Source organism: Varroa destructor, unplaced genomic scaffold (assembly GCF_002443255.2).
Source record: "Varroa destructor unplaced genomic scaffold, Vdes_3.0 BEIS01000006.1, whole genome shotgun sequence".
Lineage (NCBI taxonomy): Eukaryota > Metazoa > Arthropoda > Arachnida > Mesostigmata > Varroidae > Varroa > Varroa destructor.
This window is the reverse complement of record NW_019211459.1, coordinates 15,545,846-15,573,101: the sequence shown is the minus strand read 5'-3', so window position 1 is coordinate 15,573,101 and position 27,256 is coordinate 15,545,846. Positions and strand designations below refer to the sequence as shown.

At 41.0% G+C, this 27,256-nt stretch overlaps 2 protein-coding genes and 1 long non-coding RNA gene across 9 annotated transcripts in view; 1 reads left to right on the top strand and 2 right to left on the bottom strand.

Moving 5' to 3' along the window:
* Window positions 1–12,782, bottom strand: part of LOC111252514 (neprilysin-1-like) — a 59,170-nt gene extending 46,388 nt beyond the window's left edge. The window contains exons 1-2 of one of the 2 annotated variants that reach the window (XM_086992283.1): window positions 12,218–12,782; window positions 11,044–11,822 (exon numbers count right to left, since the gene is read on the bottom strand). In XM_086992283.1, coding sequence (XP_086848409.1) covers window positions 11,044–11,778 — 735 coding nt within the window. In that variant the 5' untranslated portion in view covers window positions 11,779–11,822; window positions 12,218–12,782. The remainder of the gene's footprint in view (window positions 1–11,043; window positions 11,823–12,217) is intronic. The other variant, XM_086992284.1, reaches the window with a different exon arrangement.
* Window positions 12,783–14,664: 1,882 nt separating this feature from the next.
* LOC111252751 (uncharacterized) lies at window positions 14,665–19,034 on the top strand. 2 transcript variants are annotated; one of them, XR_015330090.1, is made up of 4 exons: window positions 14,665–14,828; window positions 15,684–16,710; window positions 17,725–17,822; window positions 18,512–19,034. It is a non-coding gene; the product is annotated as an uncharacterized LOC111252751 (long non-coding RNA). The 2 variants fall into 2 exon arrangements; XR_002674333.2 differs by lacking the exon at window positions 15,684–16,710.
* Window positions 19,035–21,069: 2,035 nt separating this feature from the next.
* LOC147754909 (uncharacterized) overlaps window positions 21,070–27,256 on the bottom strand; it is a 6,770-nt gene continuing 583 nt past the window's right edge. Inside the window, exons 1-4 of one of the 5 annotated variants that reach the window (XM_086992721.1) lie at window positions 25,696–25,800; window positions 25,062–25,343; window positions 22,486–22,659; window positions 21,070–22,267 (exon numbers count right to left, since the gene is read on the bottom strand). In XM_086992721.1, coding sequence (XP_086848847.1) covers window positions 22,092–22,267; window positions 22,486–22,659; window positions 25,062–25,242 — 531 coding nt within the window. In that variant the 5' untranslated portion in view covers window positions 25,243–25,343; window positions 25,696–25,800 and the 3' untranslated portion in view covers window positions 21,070–22,091. Of the gene's footprint in view, window positions 22,268–22,485; window positions 22,660–25,061; window positions 25,344–25,695; window positions 25,801–27,256 lie in introns of those variants that run through there. The other 4 variants (XM_086992723.1, XM_086992724.1, XM_086992722.1 and 1 more) reach the window with 4 other exon arrangements.

Genomic DNA, 27,256 nt, shown 5'->3' with positions numbered 1-27,256 from the left:
TATATGCATGAACCCGTAACTGTAGTTGTAGTTGCTCATGTCGCCAGTGCAGCCATCTAAAATACCATCATCGCCAAATGGGGCTGGGGGTAGCGAACGGTTAAAGGCAATAGTCTAGTATAGACGTAATAGTCATAATGGAACATTATGACAGTGACGTATACGGTTATATGGCACTAATAGAAGCTGATATTACAAACGGCCCATTTTCGTTAAACGTCAATTGTTATCGATATTCGAAAGTATTGGCACCCACAAAAATACAGGTAAATATGCAAGAGGGTAGATAATATCATAATGGAATGCTTGTAAATCCGAGATAATATAGAATACGCCTAGCTATATAGTATAATAGTGTGGTAGATACGCTCGTACAAACAACGAAATAACTGGATTAACTCATTGAAAGCGCGTCCATACAGCGAAAACTGAAAGGATGTGTTACCTAACTAGTTGTTCTACAATAGCAGAACATCACCTGGATTGAAACATCTCGGGCGTTTGTTGTCCACTGAATGACGTTTAATTTCGTGCTACGACGGACGATGGGGGTGTTGTCACGCAGCAGCAGCAGCAGCAGCAGCACCTTTGGATTGAGCTGGATCCCACTGCGGCATCTACATATTATTCCAACATGATCAGCTCATAAAGACCCACATACGCATGTTAGAAGCAGATTAAAAAAAGGAAAACGTTAAGAAGCCTAATCATCATTTACCAGATCGTAAATCTGAGCATATTGATACTGCCACCAATAGGCCTCAGACAATGCTGTCTGAGGCCTATTGAGTTCATTTCTCGTTTTCCAGAAACATTTAGCTAAGACTGTAACGTAGTAAAATTTCTAAAGATAGTATTGCTAGCCATTATTTGTTGATCAAGCTGAAAATGTTCTGCCCTTATTCCCGCAACGTATTCCATTATTACAGCGTAGGGTAAATACCTTACTGAAACGTTACAAGGAAATTAAAGTGCAACGCTTCAATAACTAATCGACAGTTAACTTACGACGTAACGTAACCTTAGCCAAATGCACGCCCATTTCTAGTTTCGCCTGTTTCTTGTCCCCTCTACGTATGCTTAACTTTATCATTTTTGTTTTTCTTCGTTCGCCGCATTAATGAACGAGAGCTTTTGGCACTCTTCCCGTCGATCCGTGTTAAACATCAAAAGCCGTCAGCCTTTCCGAAGCCTCTTTGAAAGCAACAGGATTGGCGGTAACTGTCAAGTGCAAACGAAACAATAGCAGAGCCAAAAAAAAAAGCGACTATGCATTTGCTGCAGCCGTAATATTAGTTCTACAATCATTAATTTTAATAGCACTTGAATAAATGAGAGTTCCTTTAGCTGTCCTACTGACGTTGACGGCAGACAGCAACGGAAACAATTACGTCTCGCGAACGATCCTTGTCGATTCGTCGTCAAGCACCGTAACCATTAGCGTCGCCATTTTCGGTAAACCCGACATCGACGAGATTGACGAAACGTCATCTACGACGGGTGCCTCAGATCGAGTCAGGCATCGCAGTTGTAGCCGGTGGCGACGGCAGCAGTGGCAACCGGCGTAGCAAAAACTATTACCAGAATCAAGTGTCCTTAGGCCGTAAACATACAAAGACCAACCGTACTCATACGGAGTCATCGCACAATCGTCTCTCCTAGCTCAACGAATCAAAGACAGCTAAATTCTTCCGCGAGGTCTACGAACGAGATAACGATAACGTTTTTTCAGCGTTGCCAGCAGGTGGCAATGGCGGTAACAGCAGCAAGGAAAGAAAAGCCCTCTGTCAACAAATAGTGCACGGGTAGGTTTGCTCGGATGTTCGTGTTATCAGCTATGCAAAGGCACAACTGTCGGAAAAACTCTACGCGACAATTACACTTTTCGAGGCTGCCAGTCGTGTGTCGCTCGCTTGAGATTTCGCTGTAGCATCGCAATTGGATCCCCCTGTTTCCATAGGGCTGCTTGCGCTTAAAGCTCCCCATGTTATGACCGTTCCGAAAATATTTAGAAAAATTAAATCCTACTATCGGGTCTGTTCTTGTGGCGCTCCTGCGTACTACGTTCTTGCATGGCGCTTTATACCTCCTGAATTAATGTCATGACTTCCGCTGCCTGACCATTGCGGCATATATATATAAAGAATACTATCTTGTTGTATTTTAATGTTTTGCATGTGATAGTACAATGCGGTATGGCTCCCCGACGGAAGCTCTATGGGCCGACGTCTATCCGTCTAACAAATTGCACTAATAACATAATCGAGAACCGCAGACGTGACTCCTTATAAAAATATTTACTAAATTCTAACTAGAAGTGTTCATACACGGGAAAATAGTGAAAGTAATAGCAATAGGAGAATCACATTCACATACATGCGTGCCTTCAATCAATAAGTAGGTCTAAAAGTTCGTTCTCAGCTCGATATCGATATTCGTTAGTTTCGACTCATACATGCCGGCCGTTACGTGCATCTTTTGAGGATTCAAAGCTCTATAGCATCGGTATTACATTGTGACAGCTTTTGTGGAGTCATTGGTTCTCTGCCTGTGGCCGCAATTATGCTTCGTGTCATAGTTGTCATCAAGTGTTACCACTGGTGATGGCTAGTCAGCCGCGGGTAAACATACCTAGAGCCTCCGTGGCTAGTTCAGCTCATTTCGTCGTCATGAGAGCTGTGTCTGCTCGTGTATATCTGTTCGGATGCCCTTCTTGGCACCACTCGCCCAGCCATTCTATCTCATACCATCAGACCCATTGGTCTAGAGCTCGAAGTAGCTCAGAAGCGCGAGCCCCACTGTGACCGGCCAACCTCACGATAGGCAACGGATGACCGACAACTAATACTCGTCCCGTGAACGAAGCGTCAGATCCTCTTCACGCGGAAAAGTGTCACGATATCCGCGTCACGCCATACAGCACCGAGTCTATCAAAGGCGTAGTCAATCAACCAGCCAGTGACTTTCCAGCTCATCTACGTAACTGTGCCTCCGTTATTCTTAACATTGTCTCCGACAAGACGAAACTCGTCTTAGCGGCTGGTGGGCTTCGCCCAGTCTTTGACGGTGGGTTTTCCCTTTTAAACGTCTTGATTTGATGCCGCTGAAAGACAATTGCACCGAAGACGAGGACATCCTTTGGAGCTGCTGCCGCCACTAACTTCGTAACATTGCAATGAATAATAAAGGATGCTGTAAAAGCTTCGAAGATATACTGGGGTTCGTTCGAGGCCGACACGTAACGGGTAACCGTCATGTGTCGTTTTCAATCCCAAGTATTCTCACTCTCAACTAACGTAAATGATGATAAGGACGATCTTTATAGCAGAGCTGCATTACGCTTCATCGTTCACGGGCTCTTCCATACTTTATTTTAGGGTAACATATTAAACAGAATGCGATTTTACGACGACCCGTATTAAAAGTCCGCAAAAAAACTCAAAAATCGGTCTAATTCAGCCTGACCTTCTTGCCAGGATATGCGGAATCTTCAATTTTTTGTCTCTATACAGCGATATGTATGGGCACATGAGTTATGTTCACCTGTTTAAATGGACATCGTTCTTTACTATTAATAAAAGTGACTTTTTTCGTACCCCGTAAATTTATGTATTTTTTGTTTCACCCATCTTCTTGGTAGGCTGTCTTCGTTCTAAACTCAAAGACAATCGTAAGGCAATCCTATTGCTTTGCAATGAATAATTAAATATTACATAAGCGTTGCGACTGACGGTAAGCCAACGTTAGAAAAACCTATGCGCTGCACACAAGCTGGAACAGAGGTCTGTCACCACCTTAATCTTCCTGCTACCGTCCACGTTGCATTAGGCTTTACTGTTTCGTCTATGCGCATTTTCGTCCACCCACGCTGTAACAACCAAACAGGGCCACACACCGCTGATCACTGTCATGCATTGTGGAACCCAACTTCTTCTTGGTGCATCCCGCTTCGACGTCCTATTTCCTATCACCCCCACACCCCCTAATTGCCTATCGGATACAGCGAATCAAACATCGACATGTAACAACGGTTTTTTGCTAACTTACAGACAACTGTACAACAAATGGTGTAAATTACAAGGAAGTAAAAATATTTTATGTACTTTCTGAACCATACGTTTCATCATTCCGTAGTAGTAACTCGACAAGCGCTGGTCGGGTAAGCGATACTCGTTGGAAATTATGGACATCTGTAAGGTGGCTAACGCTACGTCGAAATGATGTTTTAGAATGAATTTATTAATTTTCATGTATCTTCTAACAACGAGCTAATTATCTGTACTGCGACTGGGCATGTTGTTAGCCGAGATCTTCATGAGTCCTATAGGTTTTGTTACAAGAATGAATTTTGACTGAGGTCAATAAAAACATATTATCGTTCGAGCTGGGGTGATTGTATGGCTGGTTATTTAATTTGATTAGAATGAACTTGCCATCTCCATCCACACAAGTTCATATAAACTTCATTTCTATGATCCGATTTGTTACACGAAAATATTTTATCTGTTTAGTGGCACGGTAATGAAAAGTCTACATCTACCGCCGTTCTCAAGGTACGTTATTAGTACAAGCTCCTACAGGTAACTATGGTTACGGAACGACGCATATAACGAATAGCTGCTACACGTTGAATATTATCTATCGGTCTGCCATATGACTGTTGTAACAACGGGCCACGTTAATAGACGGGCAACATGGCTCACAGCAAAAAAATGATTCATATGCCTGTGATACAGAGCATGCTCCATTTCTTTTCGACGCAAACACGCAAACGTATTAAATAAACTTCATACATTGATAAACATACTTAGTTCTAACAGGTGGCTCGAGCTATAAGCGCATTTCATTAGTCAGCTAGATTTTTTTCGCTCCACGCTACCAGTTACTTTGCATGAAGCAACTTTAACGGAAGCCGAGACAGACGCACGGCACGATAAAGACGAGGAACGCTTCCAACATGGAAACCGTGTTAGTTCTGTTATATCGTCTAGTCAATGATCGCAAATCGAGTAAGAACATCCCAGATGGTGGCATAAGCATCACCTGACGATTACCAAACAACGGGTTTAGTACGGCTCTTACCACTGTCACTACTAAAGGCTTCATTGCAGTTACATACTTGATGCTGATAAAAGACGAGTCCCTATAGCAATATATCAACCCGAGGCCGACATCACCAGCGCACGAGCGTCGACCGGGGCAGCGAGACGCGCCGTGCCGATGGTAACATGGAAAAGCAACAAGAGCAAACCAAACTCACGCTACAACGTTTTTTCATGGAATAGCCGCGAGCGGTTCACTAGCAGCAGCCTGTTTGCCCACCGTTAGCGTCACCAATGGCGCACTTCCGTGTCGAATGGGCCACACCACGGCAGGCCTTTGTCAGTTAGCGCGGAACGCCGCTTGTCTGTTATCAACGGAAGGAACAGACACAGTAGCATTGCACGCTATAGACATCGGCCACCGGGACAAAACCTAATTCGGCAAGAAACTACTAACTGAGGTTCATGAAGGCAGTTATTGAAAGAAGGAGGACCTATGCTACAGATCTACCGTCTATGTATGGGCATAGCTGTGCAATAACGAAAAGTTACAATTATACCGGTAGGTACGCGCTTACTGATTAAGCCATACACTGATAATGGTGGTGATGGTGCGTGGGTATGACAAAACCCAAAAATACGAAAAAAAAAACAAATATAAGACTGGGAAATACACAACGCTCAGCAGATCGCAAGATATACATGGAAGCCAAATAATTACGTTACCAAATGAGTAATCACCATCTTGACTGCGTGGGTATGAGCACATTTGGCTATCGAAACATAACCCTTCGTTAAACTCAGACATGATACAGGGTTCAATGGTCGATTACAATAGTTCGTCGTCAGTCCAATGGTAAAAGCTATAACTCAATACCTAGCCTATTCGTAAGTGTGCATTCATTTTCCGTGAGGAAGAAGCACAAGTTACAACGACAGTTGTCAACTAGCGCTTCTTGACTTTTTAACTTGAATTATTCTTTTTCTGACTTGAACTCAGCCATATCAAGTTACCTATGGTACATTATTGGATAACACAATGTAGACAATTAGATGAGCAACTTAAACATTGCAACTTGTGTTGGTTTGGAACGCAGTTTTTCTTGGTCACACTTTTTGTTACAGTCATTGCTAGCTGCTGTCAACATTGCGATTTTCAGTGAGCAGAAAGATTGCTACCTACGATAAAGAGTGTATGCGGGTAAATGACGGAAACGACGTCCAGACGATAACAATGAGCGACCGTATCAATACGTGCACAAACACACACAGATAGACAGAAATAGCTAAAAAAAATATCAGATGATAATGTTCTTGATACTCGTGCAAATGTGGTGATAATATCCTATTATTAATAATAGTAAAACGTTAGCGTTCTTTTCAACCCTATTCTCCTATCCCCGTTCCCCTGCCTCGACTCATTTTGCTGGTTTAACCTGGCGAAAGAGCAGTGGCCACGCTACGTGGAAAATATCATGATATCTTTGCTACCTGAGTCTCACTCAAATGTAAGCCATCATAATAATAGTAAAGGCTAACTGCCAACAAGCGCTGATCTACAGACTGATAGGCGAAAATGCAACCGTTTCGGTAAAGGCTTTACTTGTCGAAAAATAAAGAACGCTATGGAGAATGCCACAAAGGCTTCGCCTTCTATGATGGTGTTTCCGGTGGCAGACACGATTCTGCTATTGACTAAATGTCTTTTTTCTATTAGTATTCGTTATAGTATAGGTTGATTACCTACTGTCGAAAGCAGGTCCAACTAAGGGCGTGAATAGAGGAACTGAACCAAGCGGCTACGAGAGCGGGCCATGTTTTTCTGATCCATAATGGGAAAACGAGACTAGGTATTCTGCAGTATTTATCAAAGGTTAGATAACGCAATAAGTAACCAGAACACCGGAGTGTTTTTGATATAATAAATAGGCAAATGCAGCTCTTAAGAGGTGGCTGGAGGGAAGATTGTCGGATCAGGAAGCAACGCCAGCGCAGTAAATTGTAGTTAGCATATTGTCCACGAGCTTGAAAACGTTCAGAACAGAAAAACATTCAGAAAAAATAAACGTTCCCTTAATTTTGCCGAAGATCAGTAGGTGTCACGTTGATTTGCCTTTACCTGAGATGTGTTATTCTCTAATGGAACTTTTGCGCATCGCACGGATTTAGAAGGTAGTGTCCATCCGGACTGTCTTCTATCGTAAGGGATATGGTTGTGCGGCGGATTGCGCCTTCATTGGTGTTATAGGATGACTAACAAGCATAATGAGTGCTGGATTCAACGTTTTCCTTCATGTGTAAATAATTTGTTGGAATAAAGGCTCTTGTTGGACCAGATATAGCTTCGGTTAATTTAACAATACATTGTAGACAAGAGTTGAAAATACAACGCGGTGCTAGCTAACAAATGATATTGCTACCCCGTAGTATTTCAAGCAGAGTAAATGCTTACGCAAACGTTGAAGCGATCTCTTCGTATTGCTAGTAACAAACTATATAGGACGCAGGCTATATAAGGACAGGACGCATACCAATCGGCAAATCAGAAAGTTTTGAACTTAATAGCTGTGCCGTCTTTTTTGCTTTCATATACCAATATTTTATATTATTTAAATCACTTGCAAACTTATCAACGAACGTTAGGAACAAACGCATAACATCAACATGGTCGCGGCTTTTCTAATGTATTTGGCCAGCGAAGAATTTCACCGAGAATTGTCAGAACGCGTAGTTATAATGACAAACTCATACCAATTTTACGAGCTGTACACTTGATTGGATGGGCATTTTGTTCAGTACGACGACTTCCGGCACAGACGGTGAGTGTCCGCGACATAATGCACGATTTACCGTTTCGGCGGGACGGCAATGCGATCCGTTTGGTAGTGCAGGTATAACCTGTTTTCATCCTTATCGTCACTACTTTGACTCGTATATACTTGGATAAGATAGTACCAAAGATGCGATTTCAGTAGCAAATCATCAAAAATTATCCTTTTAGACTTTGCCGATCCGTATTCTACCATGGTTGGTATGGTTTGTTAGCATCGTATACGGCTGACCTCAGTGATCTGTGACAGTGCTGACAGGACTGCCGCATTGTGAGCGCGTTTTTATTTGCTAGAAGTGAATTCGTTATTAAGCATTTGCATAGATCCCCCATTTAAGCAAGTACAATTACCTCCTCCGAAAGAATCTTTTGCACCACCACAGAAGCTGGCGTCGGCCGTCCGTGGCAGGTCAAGATGAACTAGGCATGTCGCATATCCTATGCGTTACTCACTACTTGATTCATTCGAGGCAAGTTTTCGAAGAAATTCCGGCATATTTCCTTGCTGCGTATCAGACTGAATCAGATCCCTTTAACGTTGTCTCACCGAATGACTTACACACATTATGATTCAATATGAAATTGTGCGCAGGAGTAGAATTCGTGGAAACGTAGAAAATTTTACACTGTTACTAGGAAAGTTTATTTCAGAATACCGCACAACCTGTACTAAAGATACCTGTTTACATAAGCAGTAGCGCACAAACATGCACGTGCCCTATTCTAGGCTAGAAACGAAGCGATACGCAATAGATCTCTCAGGAAAGGAGCCAACGTCGAGCCAAATTACTGGCTTGACTCTTATGTTGTTCCGTTGCGGCTGATCAAGACAGATCGCCAGCTAATGTGAGAATTTTCCCTTCACCATGGAGTTCTGCTAGGCAGAGATCGACCTTTGATTGTCTCAGGCGAAATGGGCATAATGATCGACGAACAAAAAACCTAATTTAAAGGAACACATTCAACTTACATACAAGACATGGCATACATACATACATACATACAAAAGAAGCCAATAGATCTCGTGACTTGTCAATGCGCACTATCGAGTGAGGCCAATTTGAAATGCGTTTATTAGACGCATTGGCTCAAAAAATCACTTCGCTATTTTGTAAATTAAGACCGCATGTTTGACGAAAATGAGAATACGGTGGCCCTTGTTTGCCGCCCAAGTTAATTATCCTTCACATTCAAGTGGCCAGAAAATTTTGTGTAACATAGGGACAGAAGCCCAGTACTGTTTCTTCATGGCACAAAAGCCTCACAAAATATGTATTCGATTTCTTGTACACATTCGTCTTGCCTGTAGTGTCTAATATCTTCCATTACATGGCGCATAAGGCACTGAATGAAGAACGGGGGCTGTGATTCAGTTTACACAAATGATGACCGGCCGTCAGTGCCCAAGTCGGTATTCGGCAAAAAAAATAACGAAATAGGAATAAGTTGCTTTCTTTCTTTAATATCTCAAAACGAGCGAAAAAAAAATGTCCAATACGAATGAAGAACGGACAAATCTGGGCGTTCACGTATCTCTCCGATGATACTTCCACCCGGTTCCGTCCTGATCCCGTTACCAATAAAAACAAAAACTATCAGAAAGCGGCCTTAACGCACGCGGAAGATGCGCCGAACTCGGCGAACTTGGATAAAAATAACCGAATTTGGGTTTTGCGATCTGTAAAACTTTCATAGCGACACAAAAGAATCTCACTGGAAACGCAGGAAGGTAAGACAAGGCCACGTTTCTTCTGTCCCATGTGAACTATGACGGATGTTATTCTCAAGGATTTTCTGCTGTTCATTTCGCGTTAAGTGCTACTCCATACGAGGCGGGAAATCTAGCGCATTAGAGTACTTATGTAGATCGGATTTGTCTGACTGTAGGGGATTAATATATAGATCTTAATGTTCTGGAGTGACGTTTCTTTACAAAACAATTGTGTATATATATATATATATATATATGTGTGTGCAAGGATTTTAAATTAATTATGAGCGTGACCAATTGCTGCGTGTAGTCGGTCGTCATATCTGTTGTACATAGATTTCGTAGACTTTGGAATCGCCGTTACATTTCACCTAGCGGAGACTTTTTTCAAACTACCCGTTATTACTTTGCCTGCACAAGAGATGGTGTTGGCAACCGTCTTCATAATTTTAAAACTCAATTATCGGGCTGGTCCACCCTCAAAGGTTTTGGGATCACTGGAAGAGTCAGACTACCAGAGCGCGATGTTGCAGTTGATTTCATTTTTCTCGGACCCGCCCGGCCACATAGAAGGTTGCCCGCGTTTCGTTGATCCACTGTGGTTAGGAGTATGTTACGAAATCCAGCTTTAGAATCAAGCCCCCGTGACGGTATCACGTGCTGACGCGTTTTCCTACTAAAGCCAGGGACAGGTTTAGGTTTGAAATCGGTCGCAGATACACCTTGTTTTACGCTGGAAGCCAGCGCCTCAATCTTATTCTGAATTTTAACTACCTTTACCATAGAACTTAGGTATCCATAACACATAACACGTTTCTATAGGAACTATGACTGAAAGGGTTGAATCAGGCATGCAAATAATTAAACAAGGATAAACAAATGATACTGCTTATCAAAGAGTACCGAATATTAGATATTGTATGGCCAGCATCGTTACAATGTCCATATCACTAATAGAGGAATTGTTTGGCTGAAACGATGTTTGATTATACGAAATCTACAGATGCGTTCGCTACCTGTCTTCCCACGTGCCTGTAATACAAAGCACATCCTCATTGGACTCTTGATGGGCAGATGTCCGATTCGAACAAGTAGATGTATGCAATTGGTCCACATTTCATCACCGTGATTGGGATCGTGTTGACAACAATCGTCTTCATGGCATTTTTGCGTAATGTTTGCTCGGCATTTTGTCTCGATCGATAAGACGTTACGAACTAAAGTATCTCGTAGAACCGTAAAAACCAGATCGCATTTTTTCAGCTTCTTCATTCGTTTAAAATTGGGCAGAAAAAGGTGCTGGATTACTGACGGGCTCAAGTGTGAGAACACACATTGTCCGATTTTTCCTTGCTCCCCAGCAGATCCAGATACATTTTGATAATTAGTACAAACAAATATATACGTTATGTGTTCGAAATAAGCTGATCACGAGATTTAAACTCTATGTCTCTACTTACCCTGATCATGGGCGTGCGTCCACCTCGTCCGTGGACTTGTACGTCTAATTTGAAGAACGGAAAGACACCGTAATCTCGCATAACTTCGACGAGACTTTTGTCAAACTTCCACTGGTTGCGTTCGAACGATGTCGCTGCAATCGGCTCCCAGCCCCCCATATCGCGTATGTATTTAATCAAAGTAGTATGTGGCGCCGTGCTTTGAGCGCGCTCATCGATGCACGAAGTGAAAAATTTGCTTACATGACTGCGGATCGTATGACCTGATTTCGCTTGCTCTGGGCTAATTTCGTCAATCAGTTGACGTGTACGGGCTCGGATCTTAGCACGAACCTCGTCTAGGAGATCTGCCCTAGAGACGGTTCGGTTGAGCGGGTGCTTTCTCAAATAGCTCCCACAGGCGAACTTCTGAAAGTCGTCGCACGGGTCCACTAGCGAGTCCATGTTTTTCATTATGTACGCAGCGTTCTCTAAGCATTCTGGCGAATAGCAACGGTCATGTAGGTCTGACGAGGTCGTATTTACCTTAACGGCGAGAGCGATTATGATAACGAAGAAGACCAGTAGCAAAACCAGCAATAGGGCCGTGAAGAAGCTTTGACGCTGCTCCGAAGACACGATCCGAAGCTTATCGCGAAGGCCAAATCGAAGGCGACCGTTGGTCTTATTCGCGTTTCCGTCGGTGTTTTCAGCCGCCATGCACTTCGCGTCTTCCGTTGGCTCCTCCAGCGTCATCGTGAAGTTAAACTTATTTCAACGCCCAATCTGACTACAAGAATCTGGGCCGTTGCCGGCGATAGGTATCGTTATTAATCGTAGGTAACTTTTGCAAGACAAATCACGGTGAAATGTTCAATTCTTATGCTAACACACACACACATGCACACATATATATCCAGGCATAGAAGCAGTAACGATACTACTACTAGTACTACTGATGGATGAATCTTGTCGAAATGACAGCTCGAAACTGTATACCCGGTCGTACTTTTCACGCTCCGTATATGCGGAGTAATTACCTTAACTTAGCGTAATAGAAACACAAACACGTACGACTATTGCAATTAATTAATGCTAAATTCATCTCTGACCAGCGCTACTTCCATAGGACACAACGAACGACAACTAGCAGTTCACTTGGTCGCCCGTCGTCGCTTCTGTTTCACTAACTTACTCACGAAAAAATGTTATCCATGATAAGTAAGCAGGGTAGGTGTTAACTAAGCCTTCCAAAAAAGCACACGTACGAACAAAATTAATGTAATTCCAATTTTCGTACAAGTAACGTTATAAGCTTTATCACTTTTGAGCGACACACACATGTGTAACTTCACGGCACTGTCACCCTTCAGTTCACTCAACCTCTGGCGGAGTGGAGTGGAATAAACTGGATTAAAGTAAACGATATATCAGCTGCTACTTCCACTGTAGTGACGACATGACTTTACATGAATCATAGCACATCTAACCAGGTAGCAAACAACGGTCACACGGACGACTTGGCAACAAAACGAATTGCCCATTCACTACAGTCGGCTTATCGGACAGCGCCTTCAATCGTTGCATGGAGCGGCGATTCTAACAGCCGCTGAACCAGTTCTCTAAATAAAGCCAACTTCCACAACCCGCCACGATGATCATTCTCCTCTCCGCTCATAAAGGCTTTTCAAGATAACGGTGGCTTGCGGCCTGAAACGGTAGCCGTTGCGTGCTATGTATTGGCTACTTCTGGCTGCTGGTTTGTTCAACACAGCCTATAAAGAGACAGTCGCCGCGAGAGGGATGCAATTCGAACGCCGATCAATAGAGGGCGCTGCCAGCACAACGAACCCCAACTGATGCAGAACGAAACAACAGTTCAATCTGAATTTGTTCGATTACTTAAACCTAACATACAGTATGTACAATTAAGGTCGGGCCAGGGCAGTAAGTCAGGAGTTGACAGATAGTGTGCACATGAGAGTTGGCAGAATTACATAGAGTCAGACAGACCCAAGTAAAATGAATCAACTAGTTATTCTGTTGTTAAAAAACCACTGGCTCTAGCTTTCTTTGCGTGAAATGTATCATTTTAGTATCTTTGCCAGAAATTATAGACCGCTTCGTGTTTGATTTTTGGGGGTAAATTTCGAAAAACGGTCTGCCAACATGCCTGAGGATATGATGCTCATGTTTACTCGGAATTTCAAAATGAGGTTAGTTCGAAAAGCGGACTCTTCTCCGATTCCCAGTAGCATGATTTTCGACTTGATCTGCCAAATCAAAACAGGTTCGTTTCATTTAAGCGTTCAACCGACGTTTCTTGGCAGGTCTTAGGTCTCTTACATTTTTAACGAGGTAGACTGCAAAAACGCTAAGGTGCGCTCGAAAATTAGCTAGTGTGGGACATTCCACTGCACCGGAAACGCATAGGCCTCGATCCCTAAATTGCGGAATGAAGTTTTGTAACTGCTTCGACACTACTTCAAGACGTCCACTTCTTTCCGCCAGTAATTGTTACAAAGGCTTGCTACCGTTGCCCTGAATGCCTTTGAGAACGCTACTCAGCATCGCCACGGACCTAGCAATTGTCTTGATCCGTGCCGGGGGTTTTGACACATACCATGTCCCTTAACACTTATTGTCCCTAATGGGGATTCCCCTATTGCATCCCCTACGTGGGACACGTTTAACAGGGGCTCAACAACCCCTGCCCTTTGCGCCGCTGAGCTATCGCGCTTCATCCGCCAGTCAAGGCCTTCCGAGTTCTTGCCAGGTCTTTAACCTTAAATCCAGCCTCCTCAAGCAGGCGACGAAACATAATTTTTGATGCAGCAAGCCTACGGTCTTCTCATCTCTCGTGGAGGAGATCGCACGGGACAAAGCTGTCCTTTTGGAGTTCGCAAATAATCGCATGGCTTTCCCGTTTCGTAGCACACCTTTTCCATTTCTAATACCGACACCATCGGCATTTCGTTTTAGTTTAGCAACATTTCGCTAGTTTCGCATACAGTGTGTACAATCATTTCAACAAAGCAATTTGTGTTCCCGCTCTTCAGTGGTTTCTGTATAAGTCGACACTTTATGCACGTAAATACGAAAAATCACCATAAAACACTCAAGCTAATTAATTTTACTTAAACACCGCCACTTAATTGGTCTGCGCCGGATCGTGAAATAGAACGCGCCGGCTGTACATAGTACGAGATATTAGTCTGGAATCTCGATTTCACCAAGCTGTTCCGTCCGCAATCGTCGAAACACGACATGGCATCTCATCGAACAAATCTTATAGTTTGTCGGCAATTTGATAACGTTTTCTGGCGACATTATCGACATGTAGGGTGGCAGAGTTAAGCTGAATTATTACGCTTTCACCGACCAAAGTCTACTTCAAAATACGTCGTGTTGAAGTCGTGCAATCGGCCTGCAAAGTTTATTGATTGTATTTATTTAAGTCTATCTGATTGACTCCCAATTGATTCGAAACAGAGCATAGACAACCTTCGTTTTGTGTTGGCAGAAACCGGCTATATGAATCAATGCTTAACACGAAGCACTTATCTAGTTATTGGAAAAAAATAACATTTTGCTTATAAGTAGATAATTTGTGCTGGCTATTATATTCTCATATAAAATCGAGCTAACTAACTGTTGCCTTATGGAGTGAAAATAGAAAACAAGCAAGTGACTAATTTTGTTAAAATAACGAAATAGTACTTCCTTACTGGGAACAGTCTCTCGCTCCGTTCATTTTGTCTGAAAAATCAAGCCGTACTTGTCGATCGGCACGAACTGCATCGTCTGTGAGTTCCAAGTTCATCAAAGTGCTTTTCTAAGCTTTCATATCATTTGAAACATTTTAACTTACAGTTAAACTAATAGGATACACTTCTCAATAGAGCAACGGAAAGACTCGATTGTGCAGTAGGCTAACAAACAAGCTCAAAGAGAGCTGCTGCAGCAAAAGAAAAAGCGTTTGGACCACAAAAATGTCTGCGATGGAAAATCGACATATCCAACAAGTTAGGCCTTAGGCCTGATTTCGTTTACTCTAAATCAAGGCACACAATAGCGCGGCGTTAAATAACGTTCAGTGTTTATGTTCACCGCCATTATTGTGCGAAAATTGGGTACCTAGCAGTTTCAGGTTGAATGCTATTCTTTAGGAACATGAAGGGTTTCGTAGGTGTGTTGTATATTCTAGTGTGAGATATGCAGGCCATCTATTAAGCCAAAAACGCGGACAGATAGTATGTAAATCAATGCTTTCCTAGTGCCGATAAATGCGGAAGTTTGTCCACCTTTCTGTGTGCTCGATATGCGATTTTGTACATGGATTCTGCATAAGTTGATCCGATTTTTCGATTATTCTGTACGCAAGTAAAATCGTACACAGACACTGTTTCAGTGGCTAAGGTCCAACGGTGACATCCATGCTAGGTACCTAATGCTCTGGGAGGTGCGTCTGCTAAGTGATCAATGCTTTAGGCCTATATATAGAGCATCGAGTATGCGCGTAGTAAACATTATTTCATTAGTCGATTGGTGCGATAGAGGGAAGGGTAATAAATTTAACTCGAGATCTTCTTATCTTACATTATATTTTCTTTTTTTTATTTATTAGTTTTAAATCGAGACTTAATCTACGCACATTTCAGGGCCAGCCAGCAGAAATAAGAACCTAAAGGTGTTTCGAGCTATGCATACGATACTGCCTATGTTAGGGATCGCTTCAGATGGATGACCTCCAAAATTAGACAAAGATGTCTACTTTGGCCCGCATTGAAGCGTACAGCGTTTCTCGTGCCACTAAATTCAGTAGAAGTGGCTAATGCGTATCTCTTTGAGTGCATTTCCAGTGTAACCATGACTGCTGACATATGCTTACTATAGCATATTATTACCAAGTTTCATATGTCTGTCAGCTGAAAACCCAAATATACCTAGTGGGTAGCCAACAGCCAATGGAAAGAAACATAGCACATAGTACTTCATGTCGGACCTAAGGCCCCGCAATGCAAGCCTTCGCACAAACCTTATGCTTGAGAAGGGGACATCCCGTGGTAGTTCGCTACCTACACACACGCTCTGACGCGCCATGTAAAATACATGGGAAATATCGAGAGTAAACGTAGTGGTCATCGAAGTGTCGACTGTCGGATGTAATATCTAACGGAACGTAAGACCTAAAACAATTTTTATTAATCGTTCGATTCGTCCCAAGTGGTTGATTTGACTCGTGAATGGTAGGAGTTGTGCTTGCTTGACTATTTAATCAAGGGTCAATGTACTGGGCCTGCTAAAGGTTATATGAGGCGGACGAAAATGGCGCGTTGTATTAATACACTATTGTTTTCTGCTACTCGCACAGTTAGCGTTAGCAAGATGGAAAATACTGACAGCGGCGTATTGGGTGCCGCTTCGCTCGTTAGCCTTGAAGGAGCCGTGACGGTCTGGGTTCGATCCAAGTATGAACACAGAGCCAGCCGTCTGATGGGATGCTTAGCGACGATATCGGACGTAAAACTCGGAGCATTTTAAATGGGTTGAGTTTTTCTTCGAGTGACGGGACGAACGCCGGCCAGTGGTTTACTGAGCCCACATATTTCATATAGTATCATGAAATACTACATGGTACGGTGTTTTTGTATCAGTTCCTCGGCACTTGAAACGCAATCAGATAAGGTACAGTGACATTGGATCGATTTCGTTCGTGATTTAATATTGCACATACGTACAGAGTAATACAAAGTACAGAGTATAAAGAGGATACAAAGTAAACAGAATAATAAGTGTATGAAGAGCACTCGTTGAAGTACGGCTAAGCCTTGTTTGTAATACGATTAGTTTGCATATTCGTGACACGCCTATGGAAACTAACAAATGCTAAGGCTTTCAGATGGCCTTTAAAATCTACGTTATACGGCGTTGACCTTATTCAAACTAGCGACGTATCAATCGTACACGCTTGCTTCCGTAACGGCGCGATGGCGTCTGTTCTTATGAAATCAGGCGTGATTCATCCGATTACTTTTCATGCCAAAAGTTATCTGTCACAAAGGATGCCTCGCGACCGAATCAGACGTAAAACTCGAAATAATTATGTTATATGAGGCGTGTGAAGTCGGTTCGCGCGATTCGGTAGTGCGATGGGCCAAACAAGGCGGAAGATCATACCTCGACATAAATTTGTCGCAAACATTCACAGACAAAATTGTAGTCGCTAAATAAATGAAAATGGTCTGGGGAGCATGTGTGCCTTGACTGTATATCAAAATTGTAGAGTTTGTTACATTTTTTTGTGGAAACTTCATTCATATTCGAGGCGCTCTATCGTAAGTTTTACAAAAACGACGTTTTACGCAAGCATCAGATTACGTTTGCGCAAAGGATTTCAGCGAATCTACCGCTGTGAACAATCCGCTTTCAAACGCAATCAACGTCGACTCATACGACCTGTAACCTGATTTGTAACCTTGAAACTATAGAAAGACAGTCCGTTTTATTTCGGGCACAATGGACTAAGTTAGTGGGAGGGGCCTATCAACCAGATGTAAACATGGCGGTCGAAACCGTACAATAACATTTTCTACAATGCTTAGATAAATCCGAAGCCACTGCAATTTTACACAGTGTAATCACTAAGACAGGGAAAAACCTAATTTTTTAGCATATTGACAAGTCTTATTGCTGTTACAGCACTGAAATGGATCTTTGTGGACATCTGATTCACCTCTTGAAACGGGACAACCGGGCTTAATCAAATACAGAGAGAATCAACGCGTATAGTTTTCCACGTAAGTATAAAAGTAACTTGAAAGGCAACGACGATATCGAATAATAATCCTAATAATATTTTAAATATACACAGTTTACACTGATATTTTTTTCCAACCTAATAGATCCTTATAAGCGCCTTCTGGCTAAACAGGTTTTGATTTGGGTTTGAGTCGCAACGATATTTTCACGCGTCATTTACGACACGATACTTGCCTACTTAAGGTAATCGATTGCGTCTCTCGATAGGCTGCTATAGTACTCTGGAAAAATTTATACCAGCAAAACGGACTGTAGTTACTTTCATTCATAATATGGGTTTTAATTCAAAAGCATTTATATTATAGTAAAAAAAAATCTATACATAGAGCGTCGTTCACGCAATTACTGCTATTTCGTTCGCTCTGCTATGTCGCGGTGCCAATAAAGCGACAGACCTCGTAACGTAAAATATAGATACTTTCCCTTTATTTTATTTTAATTAGACATTGCTCTAAAAAAATTGTTCCAAAAATTAGCTACACGTAAATTGTATTAAATTATGCTATATAACCATTAAAATTAAATTATAATAATTCTGCTTCCTCGAATATTTATTCGAGTTCACTGTTAACTATAAGGTTATTTTTAACAACTAAATTAGAGAGCCTCGATTCATCGAAAGTAGGGTTTTAATTTAATCCCAATAAAAACTTCTGGTTTGTCACAGTTGCACTTGGACATGCCTTACGTACCTGAAGACATCGGCACAATTGCCTATTCAATCTATTACGTACTTCAGCATTAAGTTCACAACCAAACCAATGTATAATCATGCCGATGCTTTTGGGAGGCGGGAAACTTCTGACGATGGTGTAAATATATTTGCCGGCGCAAACCTTTGGTGCTCTTAGGTTGCGGTAGATTTTAAGGCTTGTTAAGGACATCATAGTCATTTTGTTGGACAATGCACATACCTGAAGGCTAACTGAACGAGATGTGTAGCCCGATCTTCCTGACTTAGGACACGTAATCCTATAAGGAAAGCGAAGATGCCGCTTCGTTGCCGTTTTCTGCAAACCACCTGATACAGTGCAGTCTTCTACTTTCTCACCAACGCCCGTCTAATCCACTTTTAAAGGATGTTTGTGAGTTTTTTAAAATTTGCTAACCAGCTACAAATCACATTAAGCTTCGTTAAACCCGTATTTTAGTGACATAAGCATCGCTGGACCGGTATTGATGTTTCACCAATAATAAAGATGCATTGCTTTAACAATTCCTTCCGTTATTACATATAGAGGGGGGACGGGACGATTGGGAACAGCAAATGTACAGTGATCATAATAATTTCGCCGCTTCACGATTGCAGCATAATTTCTTATGCACACTCCTAATAAGCTGTTATTTAGTATTGGCAGCATTTGCTTGTACACAATATTTATAGTGCATTATTCAGAGTTTAAGCAAGATCAGTTTTGTTAGACGTGTCTAATTAAGTTTTTTATGATCGTTCGGCGTAAGATAATATTATATCTTATAATATTGTCACACTTCTTTTTTTTTGTCTAAAACTTTGTTAGTTTTAGACAAAAACGATAAAAACTTTAACTAGATCATAAATGTGAATTAAGGCTATACCGTGCCCTTGCGATTTCTGACATTTGCTGTCGCGTATAATAACGCCTCGCTTTTTCGAAAAGCTTAAAGCTCTAATACCTAGTTTCATGAGGTAGCTACACAGATTTCTAAGGCTTTCCGGCGTCATTTTTTGTCGCAACCGAAAAAAGCGGATTATCATATCGGTCCGTCGAATTGGGTATGTTCCGATCGCTTAAAATGTGTAGTGACGACTGGCGCGGTAGCGAGACTGGTATTATTGGCAAAAACGTTAGATTTCCAAATTTTGTATTTCGTGCCGAATTGTTTTTACATAGTTCTTTTTGACAACAAAAAAAACAAGGGTATCTTCACAATGTAAAGTATACCTGTAGAGCCGGGAGGACGCACAGTTAGAGGTAGCAGGGAGCTTCAGACCAAGGGTTAGCGGAAAGAAAGATGCTTTTCACGACGCCCATGGTAGATAATAATATTTAGAGCTCCCCGAGTAATTTATCTTGTCAAAAGTTCTGCCATTGTCTCTTCTGAACTTTTAGGACTTTTTACTATTCAAAGACTTTAAAAGCGAATATCTTATTGTCAACGAAGTCTATTAGGAGCACAAAGCCGCGCTCTACCTGTGGTGTATTAATCACCAACGTTCAACATGGACATTGGATATCAACGTATGCGTATATTCACGAAATAAGAGAAATAACAACCTATGCTATCATTTTTCACCGATCTATAGGCGAAAAAGGAGCTGTAGAAACCGCGAATTTTTGAAAAGCAAATCGCAATAATTTCCGACTTTGTGGTGAGGTCCACCGCTGGAGATATTGTTTAGAATGTTCATATGTGACACACTGGTATTCAATGCTCATGTCCTAACTGGCTAAATTTAGGCAGACGTTTCGCGAAATTTTTTGCTTGGTATTTTTTTAAGCCAGAGACAAATTCACTTGACTTATCATGAACATTACAAGAACGATAAGAGATCAGAGAATTTTTGATACCTATGTGGACATGTCGTAGGAAGCCACGTATAATCTAGCTAGTATGACAGCATATAAAACTTAGAATACTGCAACATCAACATATCTAGGTCAATTAAGCATATTTTGCCGACAAAAGATTCGAAGACTTCGAAGGAAATGAATCATCCGATGTACGTCTACACGAGCGAAAAAGAATGAACTACCGAACGCTGCTACGAATTCCAAGTGTAAAAATAAGTTTTTGGGAAACTTTTTGGGCCTTTCGTATTTACAGCAACATGGCGATCCCTCAGCAGAATACAAGATGTGTAAGCAGACAAATGAAGTTAACGCAGTATGAAAGTCACGGCTTTCTGCTCCATCATTGGTGGATCGCTAAGATGCTTGTCTAGGAAAAAACAAGTCGAAGTATGTATTTTGGATTGTTCATATCTTCGAATCGTGTCCATCAGAAGACGGTTCCCTTCTAGAAAAACCAACATCAAATAGTATTGAGCCCTATATATCGCGTGAATGAATACCAAATCTTTACAATGCCAAAAGGACTTTGAAATGGTTAAATGACAACCGTTAAGAGTACATAAATGTATATATATATATGCGTGTGTGTGCATGTAAAATCATTTTCGAAAAATGGTTACTTCTATTTATTTACTACGTATTTACTAATACTACTAATAATACCCGTTAGTTGTTAAAAACCGACAAAACTTTTATTTTTGCCAAACCTTACATTCGATTTATCCAGAGATGAACATAGAGCGTACACAGAAGACGTTGTGTAATTTTTTACGATAATAGATGTTCAAGATAATACATGTTCATTTTATGCTAAAAAAAAAACTGATGTGCTTATAATTAGCTGTTATATGCACTCGCTCATTTAGGCGACACGGCGAATTCGGCCCCAAGTACCTTTATGGCAAAAAATAAGAAAGAATAAAAAAGCGGCAAGCGTTCTTAAATGCTAAGTATTTAGTAGAATCATTAGGTAACTCGCATTATTACTTACTTGACTATCACTTTTTATGGCAGATGGGCCTTGCATGGGTTCGACAGAGCCAGGAAAATCAACCCGTTCTAACTCACCTTACAACTTCTATCTCACTTGGAGGTCTATAGCGTAACTGTGAGAAATGTAGATCTCATCCATACTTTAATACTAATATGGCAATCTTATAGCCACCGGAAGCCGCTATTAAACTGTAACATTTACAAAATAGGGCACTGTCGTATTTTAATGTAGTACATGACCTATATGATACAGTTGTAATCATTTATGAGTACTACGAAAGACGTTACAAAAGGCAGAGTTTTCCATCTTCAATATATCGACAATGCAATAGGCAGGCAACATGTAGTAAGAGCAGCTTACAGGCTGTACATGCTTGTACCGTAGATTATTTTAGTCATTTTGTGTACATGAAATGTAGTTATAAAATATTGTCTTAAATTATTTAAATTATCTCCACGTTTCGGACATTTCTTATAGCACACTATGCCACAGCATCATATTGTTGACTACTGCCGCTAGTATATATATATACGACTGTAAAAACACGGCTTTTTCTATGAAAAAGAACAATGTCACTGTCCATCTATTCTATATTTTCAACAATAAAAAATGACGATCTCTTACGCAACAATAATAGTCAGTTGTAATTAAGCCTTCCTATTCAAGTGCTTCATACTTCTAGCAATGGTGATGATGACTTAGGCATAGGGGGGACCTGGTGATTGTTGATCATCGGTTAGGAATTGCTGATCGCTCGCTTCTCGAATGTGCTTTCGGTAAAAGATCGCCGTAACCAGTAACATCAGACCCGACAGAAGGCTCAGGCCGGCAGCAATCGAAGATATGAAGAAGTTGTTCTCGTCAAAGTCAACTTCTGTCAGAACGGATTAGATGAACGTACACGAACCGCAAGATAGGAACAAAAAAAGAGTTCGGATAGATGATTTTCTGAGGTCAAGATCATTTCGGTACTTCGTAAAAAAAATACTTAATAAACATTTTCTAGAGGAAACAAAACGCGTTAATTGGGTTGAATAAGTCATGGTCACGTGACGGAGATAAAATTTGTGAAGACGATTGATTTTTTTTTACCTTCTTTCATTCGAAGAGCTAGTGCCCCAAATACAGCTCCGCCTATCGTCGAAAGGCCACAGACCCCCAAAGCGAGATACTTGATCTGCGTAAAGGACTGCGCATCGTGCCAAGAGCTTAGACGATCGAATAGGTTCAGCATGTGTAGATGCAGTGCGGCAAAACTAAAAATCGCTGTAAAAAAATGTAAGAAGAGATAAAAAAATAGAGTTACGCGGACGACGTGCTTGTTTATTCGGAAGGAGAAGAGTGGTACATGGTTGGTCGGTGTCAGTGTCTACTATATAGGCTTCCAAACAAACCTTTTTACAGAATTTTAGTTCGATTTTGGCTTACAATCCTCCGTACGCAAAGCAAGACACAGTTTATGCAAATCAACATACATATGTTTTCCCTAATCGCCGAGACTACGGAAACCTGTTAGTTGTATGGATACAGACTGTGGTATAAGTGTATATATATATATATATATATATGTAACGTTTTCATAACTGTATACTTCAATCTATTCCATTGCCAGCACGCTTTTGGCCCGTCATATATAATAATTCAACAGGCTGACTCGTGCGGGTGCAAAGAAGAATTTACTTGATTTTATTAGGATCTATGAATTGAGGATTCTGAAGTAATAGCCCTTGTTATAGCTTTAACATGTTCCAGGTATCGGTGATCGCTTGCCATAATTCGACGTTATCTAAGGACCAAGCCAGCATACAAATACGCGATGAATAATATTCTCTACGATTTCCACCAACAAAAATGTTTCACATAATGTCTTGTCTTATTTTTTTTCATTGCATGCCTTGCCTCACCTCGTCCTTACGAGTTCACCTCAAAAATACAACGTAGAAGAACAAGACGGATCACACCCAACTCCGCTCTCTCCGATGGCCAGAACCATCTACGTATGCTCTGGGCAGGGTTTGTCATAGATATCTTTGAGGACCTCTTTATCTATCAGAGGACTAATGTCTTGCGAAACGCCGTTAGCATACTTGTAACGAAGCGCTGTTTTAATTTATCATAAGCTAACCAACACTATACTGACCATCACCAAAACACCAATATAGGGCCGTTTTATCGGGTGTTCCGCAAGTGAACACACAGACAGAACTATGTAATCATTAACCAATTATTGCCTCAACTTAGCTCAAAAGTAAATTTACAGAAAATAAGACAATAAAATTAATGGATTTGTAAAACGTATTACCGTACGAATATTGGCCATCGTTGTATCTATCTTACAGTGTTCTATTCCAGCCACTGATACTCGAAAAGTGTTAATATCTGACCTATCCCTCGCCCTCATTCCCCACCCAAGTCTCTCTTCCGTAGATAAAAGCTTGATGTCTACGAACACTACGGATTTCTGCTCAACAACGTCGCACGCGGGCCTCTATTGTAACTGTACAAACAGTGATTCCTTCGACGGTCTGCTATCTCCAAGCGAAAACGGACCTATACAAGTAAAAGGGTGCAAGCAAAAAAAATAAACGACAAGCAATTACCCTTGCGAACATGTTATGGCAGCTTACCACCAAATGCGGACTGCTTTCGTCATTATATTTTCAAAATATAATAACTTTGGTTATTTGTTTTTTTGGATCTTCGCAGAATTGTACCGATCGAACCAAAGTAACCAGTGAAAGGGTGTCAGGAGGAACCTGAATACGTTGAACACATTTGTTCAGCTTAGCTAAAATAAAACTGAATCCATTAGAAGATTGAGACCGCAGTAAATTTCAGGATTTTTAAAGAGCATTTTCGGTTAAGGCCAGATAGGGTTTATTATGACTTTAGGTAAACTGGAAGACCTATATTCTTCCAATTGCAAGTGCATTGACGCAGTGGGGTTTCAGCCATTCAGAGGGGCAAATAAACAATTGTGCGGCTGATTTTGCTAGAAAAGTACAGAAGGCGTAAATCGAAATTTCTTTTGCGAATACGAATGAAGACATTTTGTAGCTCGGAGCCATACAGGTAAACGCTTACGGTTTCAAGAATGGTATATTATACAAGCGCGGCCTGGGTCAGTTCTGTTTCACTGCTAAACTACGAACGTAATTAATGTCATCTCACAATTAAGAAGTACTCTAGGTTCTAGATGAATATACATAGAAAAGTAGGCTTTCTTATGCAGCTATGTTATAGGCTTATAGATAAATAAATTAGAGCGAATCCTTGAAAAAAAGTTGATTTCTCCTAGCTACCCACGGCTCTGTTTCCGTCTATTTGTTTTGAATTTCAACAGAACATAATAAATATTTTTTTACGTTTCCAGCGTTTTTGCTCAGGTTTCTGACCAAAGAAGAATCACTCCGAAAAATATGTATTAGCACTAAGCCCCTAAATTCGTAAATTCGACGTTCGGTCGCTTACTCGGATGGGTATAATCAATAACTGTCGTCTGGGCCAAACTGAGCGTGCAATGCTGGTTCCAAGTGGCAGCTATGATATTGCATGTCTTTCGTTTTTGTTAGAGTCTGCTCGTTTGGCAAATGTGAAGTGTCGGAGGTTAACCCAAGAGTTATTCCATGTACTACACTACGTTCCATATCGAGTCCGATTGTACTTACCCGCCGAAAGCGCCCACATCCCAGCAGCGTAATTAGAATACGCGAGACAAAATACAACGAAACATCCTGCCCCTGCGACGCCAACGAATGCTGAGCCCGTTACCAGCGCCCAGTATTTCCATGTTTGAGCATACGCGACGCGTGCAATATGATAGTGGTTTTTTCTTCGTCTTTGATCCATAACGGTTGGGCCGCGTAAACGTTTTACCCGTAATGCAACAATATTCCGAGGAAATTAATTGCTGACAAACCTAGAAGAAATGACTTTGATTGATGAGAAATCTGAAATCAAACGCCGAACTGTGTTTATAAGATCAGTTCATAAAAATTAAAATGAGTGAGGGCTTTTTCTAGTGGTTGCAAGTCAAACAGGATTACCATACTATCGTACAGCACTCAAGGGCTAAAACTTCGAAGGCGCGTACGTCGAGTTAGATATTGCTAGATCCTACAATATCGCAGATTAGAAAATCAATTTATCAAAGAGCTAGGGAACGTTCGCTCTAAAGCATCCTAGAGTGTATCAATTTTAGAACAACAAGAAATACTAGATCGCACCTGCATTTATGAAAATATGTATATATCAAGCTGACTATACCAAATTAAACTATAACAAAAACCTGTAATGACCTACAGTATTATATTGTCGCAGAGACCCGAACACAAGTCGAATCGTAATTGAATGATGACGTCACCTCATACACGTATGTATCGACAACGAGGAAACAACAAAAAGTGCGGCGCTAGCTACGTGCGCGCCAGTGCTCAAAATAGCTATTTTAATGTTTTAGACCCGCTGGTGTAGACTTGTAAAAAGTAAAATTCGTTTTCAAAAACAAGCATATTTCGACAACACGATATAACTAAATGTAAATAATCAAAGAGAATGCTTATAATGCTGCTAATAACGAAAAATAAAATTGGCTATACGTGAGCAAGAACGGAAAATTGTTTCTGCAATTTTCTTTTATTTTCCTTTGTGAAATTTAGGATTTGCATCTATCAGACGAAAATATTTAAAGCAAGCTATTTCGCAAGTAGCTATCTCATATACTTGACTGACACGTCTGGTACTATTATGTGATCAAAGCTGCGTGACACATTGCAGAGAAGATCACCACACATTTAAGGTGTCCTATGAAAAAGTGACTAAGTGTCGTTTACTGCTCATTCTCTTTTTGAGCTACTGCTGGGCATGTGGGTCGGAGTTAATTGATCCTTAAGCCCAATTCAGGCATGTTTGATCAAACGTCAATTTTCCTGACAGGAGGACTTACGATGAGAGTTCTAACTGAATGTAGAAAAACTGACGTTTCTTTTTTATTTTTTTCGAACTTAGAAAAAAAACGTACGCCGCCTTTTAGCGCTTTATCCTTTGTTCATTGTTGGAATACCACCTTGCAAATACTAGGACACCAGCAGTGCATCCAGAGGCTTGGCCGTCCGAATGTGCACTAAAAATTGATACTTCAGGCCCTAACAAGCAACATGTTGCACTTCCTACATACAGGTTTCATGTCAACTGCTCATTCTTGAAACACATAGCGATAAATATAACAGGTTCGATCCTTCGTTTTCGTTTTCCCGTATGAATTTCTCTTTTTCAAGTAAAAAATGGGCTAACTTTGGTTAAATACGTTTGTGATGAGGACAGTGCAACGAAGAGCTATTTTGATAAATTAGCCTGGTCGGTCGGCCTGACGTTGATCTGCATTTACGCTCTAAAAAGCTCATGGTTTTAACTTGCAATGGCCCTCAGTGAGGTCACGTTCATAGGGAATCAAATGCCATTGAGAAAGTGTAAGGTGCTCTTCTTTTATGTTTAGATGACACACTTCATAGCCTCCACAGTGGTGTAACACGCAGACAACTTTAACCCCATCAGGAGGCCCATAGTGCCATTTGGGCATTTGGATAAATCAACTTATACTAACGAAATATTCGTGTCAACAAAATATCAGCTATTTATCAACCAGCATTAACTAGCGTACTAGTAAGACCGCTGTTTTTAACTCAATACTATGTACACCATGTTGCTGTATCCTGTTGCATTGAGATTTGCACTTTCTTGTCTGTACTCTAACTCTAAACGAACTGTACGTATTTTACACGAGATTAAAAAAAAATGTACAATTAATTCAGCCAAAATAATTGTTAGATTTTTCATCTTTTTTCATACCTGCATTCGGTTTTAC